We start from the raw sequence: 9,072 nt of genomic DNA, 5'->3' as shown, positions 1-9,072 counted from the left end.
ATGTAGTTAATCGTTTATTAGTGGAAAAAATGTTAAAAAGTGCTCTTAGGGCACTTGTTAAACCTCATCACTTATGTTTAAACATAAAATTTATCGCTCAAATTTAAAGTGTATTTGATATTTTATTTAGAGTAAATGACTTTTTCAAAACATGGTATCGCTCAAATTTAAAGTGCATCGATATGCTTTATTTCTATTTTCAGAGATCTTAATCAATGCCTCTAACACACTCACATATTTGGTAACATTTTTTATTTTTCTATTTTTCTATTCCCTCTTGCAGAAAAAAATAGAAACCCCGTTTGAAAATGTAAATTGATTTTTTGCTCTCAGGAACAATTTAAGAACATAAATAAGAAGTAAAAAAAAATAGTTTCTTTGTTCTCGAAAACAAAAAGAAAAATAATGTCATTTTAGAAAAACAATCTCATGTAACTTAATACTCGTCCACCGTACCTGCTGCTGCAACTCACTGGTCCCCGCCACCTTCATCGACAATTTTATAATTAAATAAAAAAATTGAGGATAAAAATTTTAGGGTCATACCAAACACATTTATGTTTTTTTTCCTATTCTAGGAATACAAATCTTGTACAGTTACTAAACGCCTTCTTTTGTTAAGAAACTCTTTTCAAGAACAAAATAAAAAAAAATATTTTTACTCAGAAATTATTTCCGAGAATAGAAAGGCTTCCAAACACATCACAGTAACGCTACTAACTTATCGTGACCTATTTGTGAAAACAATGTCTGTCATTTCCATTCTGCTATTTTGCGCATAGATTCTTCCAAGTCAAGATTCAAGCTTTACTTTTTGAAACTACAAAAAAGTTATTTGTAATGATATTCTTCAGAGATATTTCTTGGAAATTTTTTGCAATTGTCCGTTTTTCAAATATTTTCACTTGATGGTAATCTTCGACGAACATTTTATTGATAATTTGCTCTAGGAATTTGAGAAACTACTGTACTTAAGAAATTATTTGCCTTTTTTTTTTTTTTGTTATCTCACGTAACTACGTTGATTTTTTTTTGTTTTTGTCAATTTTGGCCTATGGCCAGTTACCAAAAAAAAAAAAGTTTATGACCCTTACAAATACTAATGTTTAAGATGAAGCAGACAAGACCAAATTAAGGGTGATCGGTTCCCGATCTTGTCCAAATCTCCTCAAGAATTGAAAACCGGATCGGTGGTCTCGATTCTCAATTTTCGGGAATCGGGAATCGGACCACCGGTCCGGTCCGATTTCCAAGCGGTTCCATTGGACCGGACACATGTAAATAAATATATATATGCATCATTCCTAACATAGAGCTCATGAGCTTGATTACTTTGAAAAAATAAAACAAAGTGTAATTAAAAAAACTTATACATAGGAGAATAAAAAATAAAAAATGCCAGTACGGCTTTTCAATTTCATAAAATTTGTTGGACACTCTTAACAAGTAAATAGAGGGTAACTTTTTTTAAATAAAAAAAATTCGATTGGTCCGTTCCGGACGGTCCGATCTTAGGATCCTAAAATTGGGAATTGGATTACTTTCTCTAGAATCGAGAACTGGATTGCCGGTCCTGGTCCGATCCGCGCGATCCCAATCCGAGTGGTTCGATTTGCTCACCCCTAGACCAAACAATTCGTCAGGGCTTCTTCTTCAGCATCGTATTTGGAGCAATGCTAAATGCAAGCGTGCAGCAGTTTCCTCCATTAACGCTGTGCTCGAACAATTCCAACTTCTCCATTGCAAGGACACCCATACGATTAACGCGTCATTCTGATGCTGCTCGCTCTGCGAACCGCTCATCTCCCTAAACGCTTCTTCTCATCTTTCCCACTCTCGGCGCTCTCGAATTCCGACTACATTCACTCTCGCCTCGACTCCATCCTCTCGAGCCACACCACTCCGCCGTCGTCTCTCCTCCAATCCCACTGCTTCGTCATAACGACCGGCCATTCCGAGAACGTGTTCATTGCGGCGAAGCTAATCTCTCTGTACGCGTCTCTCAACCGACCCACATGCTCGACCCGAGTGTTTGATCAAGTAGAGCCGAAGGACGTCTTTCTTTGGAACTCCATCATCAAAACCCACTTCTCAAATGCCGTCTACTCTCGGGCCATCCAGTTTTATTCGCGAATGCGGGCGGCGAATGAGCTGCCCGACCAGTTTACGATCCCCATGGTCGTGGCCGCCTGCGCAGACATTGGTTCGCTGAATTATGGGATGTGGGTCCACGCTTTAACGTGTAAATGTGGTCTTTTTGGGGGAAGTTCGGCTGTCGGATCTTCTTTTGTGTACATGTACTCGAAGTGTGGCGATTTGACGGATGCCTCTTTGGTGTTTGATGAAATACGCGTGCGAGACGTGGTGGCTTGGACGGCGCTTTTAATTGGGTACGTTCAGAATGGGGAAAATGAGAAGGCATTGACGAGTTTGCGCAAGATGCTAAGGTTAGGCGGGTTAAATGAGAGACCCAATTTTAGGACCATGGAGGGTGGTTTTCAAGCTTCTGGGAATCTGGGTGCAGTATCAGAAGGTCGTTGTCTTCATGGTTTAGCGGTAAAAAGTGGACTTTTGTGTTCTGAAGTTGTTAAGTGTTCAGCTCTGTCTATGTACTCGAGATGCGATTCCCCTGAAGAGGCTCATTCATCATTTTGTGAGATTGTCAATAAGGATGTTCTCTCATGGACATCAGTAATCAGTGTGTATGCAAGGTCCGGACATATGGCAGAGTGCTTGTCTTTGTTTCTTCAAATGCAATTCAATGGAACATATCCAGATGGAATTGTTACTAGTTGCGTACTTTTGGGTTTCGCCAATACCATGAGTGTCTCAGAAGGGAGGACGTTTCATGGGTTACTTATAAGGAGACATTATCTGTTAGATGAGGATCAGATTGTTCGCAATGCTTTATTGTCCATGTATTGTAAGTTTGGGCTCTTAAATGTTGCTGATAAGCTTTTTGCCAGTAGAGTGCATGAACTTGCGAAAGAGCCATGGAACATTATGGTTTCAGGATGTGGGAAGTTGGGAATGGAAGAGAATTGTGTACTGTACTTTAAGAATATGCAGCATCTAGGCGTCGAACCCGATTCAGATTGTTTGGTTTCTGTCATTTCTTCATGTTTAAAATTAGGAGCGACCATTCTGGGCAAGTCGGTTCATTGTTATGCCATCAGAAGATCAATTGATGGGAATGCCTCAGTTGCCAATTCACTCATAGGTTTCTATGGTAGGTCGGGTAATTTGGCAGTTGTACAAAGAATTTTTTCTAGGATGAAGAGAGATATTGTCTCATGGAACACTGCAATGTCATCATATGTTCATAATAAGCGTTATGAAGGTGCCATTGCTCTTTTTGATAGAATGGTATCAGAGGATATGAAGCCCAACTCCGCAACGTTAGTCAGCGTGCTTGCAGCCAGTGCTAATCTGGCTTCATCAGAGAAAGGAGAAAGGATCCACCGGTATCTGGAGGAAGAAATGATTGAAATTAACCTTCCTCTTTCAACTGCATTAGTTCATATGTATGCAAAATGTGGAAAACTTGACAAAGCACGTGAATTATTCGACCTAATGAAGGAGAGGGACATCATTTCTTGGAATGTTATGATTTCTGGTTATGGAACGCATGGACATGCAAAATCTGCCGTTGAGATTTTCCAGCTGATGGAGGATTCAAAGGTTAGACCAAACGCACTCACTTTTCTTGGACTTCTGTCAGCCTGTGCACATGCCGGTCTTACTGAAGAAGGGAAGCATCTCTTTTCTAGAATGCAGCATTATTCCATTGAACCGAACTTAAAGCACTATACTTCCATGGTAGATCTTCTTAGCAAGTCTGGGGATCTGCAAGGAGCTGAAGAGTTGGTTCTTTCAATGCCTGTACCCCCCGATGGTGGTGTATGGGGGGCTCTATTGAGTGCTTGTGCCATCCACGAAAAACTGGAGGTCGGAATGAGGGTTGCAAGCCATGCGATTCAATCTGAACCAGATAATGACGGATATTACGTGTTGCTTTCCAATATGTGTAGTTCCATGGGGAGATGGGAAGAGGCGGAGATGGTCAGGGAAATGATGAAAGGTGGGGGTGTGCAGAAGCGAGCAGCCTGGAGTGCCACATAACTGGAGTAGTGTTCTTAAAAGTATGTTGTTCTTTGAGACGAAACAAGCCAATGACTGTGATGAAATGCTGCTACTCAGTTTCAGTGAGGTAGGCTCGCCAAATACAGACTTGCTCAAAGGTGGACCTGCCTGCGAAAATCGAGCTATATTGGTAAAGCTTGCATTTTAATCTTTTTTGCAGTTTGAGTGAGGTTCTCCTCTAACTTTCAAGTATACTGAAGGAAGGAATGCTAGTGATTCCTTTCCATCTTTCCAGTTGTTTGCAGATTCTTGGTCAATCCTTTTTTTAATCCTTTGCATTGAGTAAACATGTTAGTGCTCTCACCTTTTTGGCCATATCGGTATGACAATAAGGAATGCATGTTGCTTGTACAATTACAGGAGAACTATGTCAGAGTACGATAGCATGGGGAAGCCAGCATTCCTCTTGATCAGACATCATTGGTCCAGGGGCTGATGAGATCAAAGGTGGTTGAGTTGGGATCGGAAGTTTACTTTACATTCGACTTAGGGTGAGAATTGCTGTCGCTTTATGCTGGCAACTTTATCAACTAACAAATAGTTTCATCAGAAGAAAGAATTCGAGATTGTTCTTGTTTTTCCCCTTGGCATAGAAATGATAGCTCATCTTGCTTTCGCTTGCTGAGGTGGGGAGAATGCTGGTACCGGTGGTTTGGGAGTGATCTTTGGTTCTGGGTGTAGGATGCTGGAAGGTTAAAGGTAATTTTCTGCACTTTTATGTATGTTGATGCTTGTGCACAACTTACATGAGTGCTGGGTTCATAGTACATAAGACCCAGCTGAAGACCGAATAAATTACTTATGAATAGACTCTATTGTATCTACCGGGCTCTCAGTTATTTGAATACTCAATTTACCACATAACAATATTGCTGATTTAACCATATAGTGAACTAAATGAAGCAAAATTGGTTAGGCATGACAGCAATTTCTTAGTAATCTTACTTTTCTTTATAGTATCCTGTATGTTTTGCATCAACTGATGCTTATTTTCTAGCTCAGAGAATCAAGGAATTTCGAATTGATGCAATGGATGTCATGCTGCAATTATTGTCATTGGTAGCTGAAGCAGATTTCTGACATGACCATGGTGCTTCCTTTTGTCTGTCAGTGAGTAAACTTGCCAATATTAAGCTACCATCATGTTGCCATATTCCTTGCAGTTTTTACCAGGGTGTTCTCTTTTGTTGGACATCCATTTCACACGAGTTTTGTGGCATTGGTGAATTTTGCTCTTGATAGTTGCTCTTTAGCTGTGGACTAATACCTATTACATTAGATTGCAGGGTGCACTTCCCAAGTAATTACATTGCAATCAAGCAAACGTAATCCGATGAGAAGCAAACAAAAGGCTATGGAGAGTGTGAGCAGCAGGAGAACTTCAAGATCCGCAAGCACTGGCCAGTTGAGGTTTGTCGATGCTGTTTCGTCAGGTGAGGCGGCGACACTACATCCCCATTGTGTTCCATCAACTATTTGTATTTTTTAACTGTAGATGATGTCCCAGTTATTCGGTTGCCTGTGCTTTTCAACAGTCTTGATGGAAGACGTTTTTGTTAATATTAGTGTTCTCTCTTGATTGATAAGTTCCCGGAGGTGCTACGGCTCCTCAATATCTTCAGATGGCTCAGCCCGAGCTCAACACGGCAAAGTTGTTGCACAGAATGCTCGAAGCTCGTTGGTTAAAGACAAAATTGTCTGTGCACTCTTCATGTAGGAGGAGTGTTTTGGTAAGTTTCCCTTCGAACTTTGTATTTGGGGATATCTCGCAACCCAGAGGCTGCATTTGGTTGTCCAGATAAAAGTTAGGATAAGATATGTTTTATCCTATCCTATGTTTGGTAAATGTCCTGGACAGGATAAAGTCGGATATAAAGGGGATATGGACCGGATAAAAAAATCCTAGGGAGGGGGGTGGGATAGATCTGGACAGGATTTCTCTCTTCCAACTATATTTTAGAAAACCCTACGCTTTCCTTTTCCTTCTCCTTTGTTCACACACAACTCCTCTCACGTTAAAGTTTCACAAAAACATGTCACCAAAGCAGCGAGAGTCGAAACGTCTTCCTCTCCATAGCAATAATCTGATGAATTCAAGCTCCATCCCTGGCAAAGAGCCACAGGCGATTTTGCTTCCTTGTGAGATTTTGTCTTTCTCCCTCTCTCCCTGCAGCCAAATTGGCAGGCTTTACAAGGTTCTTTAGTTCCTTCCTTAGTTTGTATTTATGGCTTTCATGGTGTAATCGTTTGTGGTCTGGCTTTGTTTCTCTCTTTCTCTTCTTGTTTCTTTTGTCTTTTGGATTGCAATTTTTTCTTTCGTTCTTTTTTTTTTTTTTCGGTGGTGGAGTCTCTCTGTTCGGTTCTCTGTGAATTGAAACATGACGTTGTTTTTCTTGAGATTGCCCCGTCAATTGTGTTTGATGACTTCTTTGTATTAATTTTCTGGTGAATTAGTCCCTTCACTGTATAGACGCATTCGAATCTGGTAAAGACCTCCTTTCTTTCTCTTTGATTACTAGAGTCGATTGGGTGCATTTTCCTGTATAGCCACTTCTTGTTCTTCAACCAGCTGCGCGTACTCTATCCAGTAAAACGTCCATGGGAGTTTTCTTTCCCTTGATGCTTCGGTTTACTTAGTTCTCAGCGACTCAAATACTGATTTGATTATGTCACTGAATTGTGGTCTTGGCATATCTGCTGCCATATTCTAGCTGCTGGCTTGAATGGTTATATGGCTACTGTAACTAATCTGAAGAATGCTGTTAATAAGTGGCGCTGTGGTGCTGCCCCAATAGCAGTACGTTCATCATTTACTGTTATGATTGCCGTGAATACTCTGAATTTACTAATTGCCCTTAGAATTCAAATAAACATAGCATTACTTGTGAGAGACAATACTCATGTCACCAATTTTAATGGCATGACTAGTCAATGATGACCATGAGAACAAAATCCAGGGGCCTCGTCCATTGGGAAACCTGCAATTCATCCAGCCATGAATTTGGGAGTGAATGTTTTACAGTATGGTTTGTATCATGCTCGTGATGTGCAAGCACATGGTGGGCTATTTTGGTTATCACTATTAGCTTGCAAAATATTCATTTTAGGATGTTCTATTTATTGAATTTGTGCGTCTACCGCATTGTAGTCACATGGAATATGATTCTTATTGCACATGGCTCAAATTGACTGGAACAAAGAGAGACCGATGTGTATGGGCCACAGATGAAGAAAATGCGTTTCTAGATAGTCTTGAAGAAATAGTAGCAAACCTTATTAGTCCATTGCTTCAAGAATAACAATTGTTACTTCAGCCTTTAATTAATTTATTACACGAGTTTGAAAAGAAAAAAAATGCTTGCGTAAACATATCGATGAAAGGAAATGCAATTTTTGTCATTTTTGGCCACGAAGAATAGTTTATAATAATGCTAAATCATGGAAAATTATTTTTATGATGACAAGATCGGTATTATTTCATGGGCACTTTGTAGGGGTATATGTGTCATTTATGTTGATATTCAGTTTCTACCAAACGATGGATATGATTGGACATAAAAATATCCGATTTTAAATTTGCAGTTCACCGAATAGTAGATAGGATGTAACATAATTCAATGATTTCTTATCTTATCATATCTAGTTCTATTCTGATTAGAAATCTAGAAGACCAAGCGCGGTCCGAACCTCTCCAAATCACAACTAGTTTAATCGTTGCCTAGAACTGTTCTTATGGCATTATTTTTATTTTTAGAGAAGAACATAGATATATTGACATGTGGAATAAAACATACGACATCCACTTTTGTTTTTTTCTATTTTTATTTACAAATTTATGATTTATCTCCTAGTGGGCTCATTTGTTCCCATCCATACCTAAGTCTGTTGAAAAGAAGGCCGTGGAGTAGATTTTTAATTCAAGACTTTGGCTGATGTCCGTGTACCATTTCTTTCTCGATAAAATTCCAAGTAACGGCGTTTTTCTATTAATTTAAATTAAATTAAGTTCCTCGTGGTGAAAAAATTCAATCTATTTTTTTTACCAAGTTTTAAAAATAATACAGATATTAATTGAGGAAAATTAGTGAGAAGCACTCATTCAATTGATCACTAATGAAGTAAATCTTTAAATAATTTAAAGGGGAAGCTATCACATACAAATTACGTTAAAAAAATGTTTAATAAAATTCGGTACCACCACTGGACACTACCTGAGCAAGGGCCTAGTCATTTCGGGTCTAGGGATGCCGTGCTCGAGCTGGAATGGCCAAGCGATCACCCCCTACAAACCGACAGCATGAGGGTTCAAATTTAGTCCATCGGTCCAATTCCAATTGTTAGTAACCGAAAGAGGTTTTAAGGTTTTACGTCTTTGTCTCTCTTTAAATGCAATAGAACGTGCTGCATTGGATGTCCTAACGCCGGATTCACCGTTCGACTTCGTCTCGGCGGTGACGGAGGGTCAAAGGACGGGGTTGGTCGCTACCCACCACCTCAAAACCGGAAAGAGAAGAAAACAAGTCGGTCATCCCCAGCCAATCTTGACCATTGACGGATGGAAATACAGTTAAACGAGCACATGATTATTTTATTCGTCTTAGTGATGTCGTCATCCGATCCCATTATTTCAATCAAGACCGACAATTTTGACTTACCAACTACCATGAGGCTGCTCAAGAAGACTGGTGCACAGACAGCGGGAACGTGAAAGACTTTTTCGGAAATCAAAAGGGTTGAAAAAAACCCAAACAGTTCCTGAACTTAGCCGGATTTACATTGTCGTGGCTGAATTTTTAATTTGTGCGGTATGATCCTTGAACATTGATTTAATATATAATGTCATTATTAAATTTTTTATTTGCTCAATGTAGTCACTGAACTATAGGTAAATATTCAATTTAATCCTTTCGTTCTAATGGTTAAATTGAA

General features: G+C 39.5%; 1 protein-coding gene and 1 long non-coding RNA gene across 6 annotated transcripts; one reads left to right on the top strand and one right to left on the bottom strand.

Annotated features, from left to right (window-relative positions):
* The first annotated feature begins 1,639 nt into the window (after positions 1-1,639).
* On the top strand, positions 1,640-5,912 carry LOC115738973 (pentatricopeptide repeat-containing protein At4g39952, mitochondrial). Of its 5 annotated transcripts, none has more exons than XM_048270973.1 (6): positions 1,640-4,168; positions 4,230-4,273; positions 4,504-4,842; positions 5,146-5,253; positions 5,430-5,576; positions 5,731-5,872. In XM_048270973.1, exon 1 carries the CDS (start codon positions 1,777-1,779, stop codon positions 4,120-4,122), a length of 2,346 nt encoding a protein of 781 aa, XP_048126930.1. In that variant the 5' UTR covers positions 1,640-1,776; the 3' UTR covers positions 4,123-4,168; positions 4,230-4,273; positions 4,504-4,842; positions 5,146-5,253; positions 5,430-5,576; positions 5,731-5,872. The 5 variants fall into 5 exon arrangements, with proteins under 5 accessions (XP_048126930.1, XP_048126924.1, XP_048126934.1 ...); XM_048270967.1 differs by having other exon boundaries at positions 1,640-4,273; positions 4,504-4,634; positions 4,737-4,842; XM_048270977.1 differs by having other exon boundaries at positions 1,640-4,273; positions 5,766-5,912.
* Positions 5,657-7,989, bottom strand: LOC125312588. The gene is made up of 2 exons (XR_007196631.1): positions 7,831-7,989; positions 5,657-5,923 (listed from the first exon to the last, which is right to left on the bottom strand). It is a non-coding gene; the product is annotated as an uncharacterized LOC125312588 (long non-coding RNA).
* Positions 7,990-9,072: the final 1,083 nt, after the last annotated feature.

This window comes from Rhodamnia argentea, chromosome 1 (genome assembly GCF_020921035.1).
Source record: "Rhodamnia argentea isolate NSW1041297 chromosome 1, ASM2092103v1, whole genome shotgun sequence".
NCBI classification, from domain to species: domain Eukaryota; kingdom Viridiplantae; phylum Streptophyta; class Magnoliopsida; order Myrtales; family Myrtaceae; genus Rhodamnia; species Rhodamnia argentea.
This window is presented reverse-complemented; position numbering and strand designations above follow the sequence as displayed.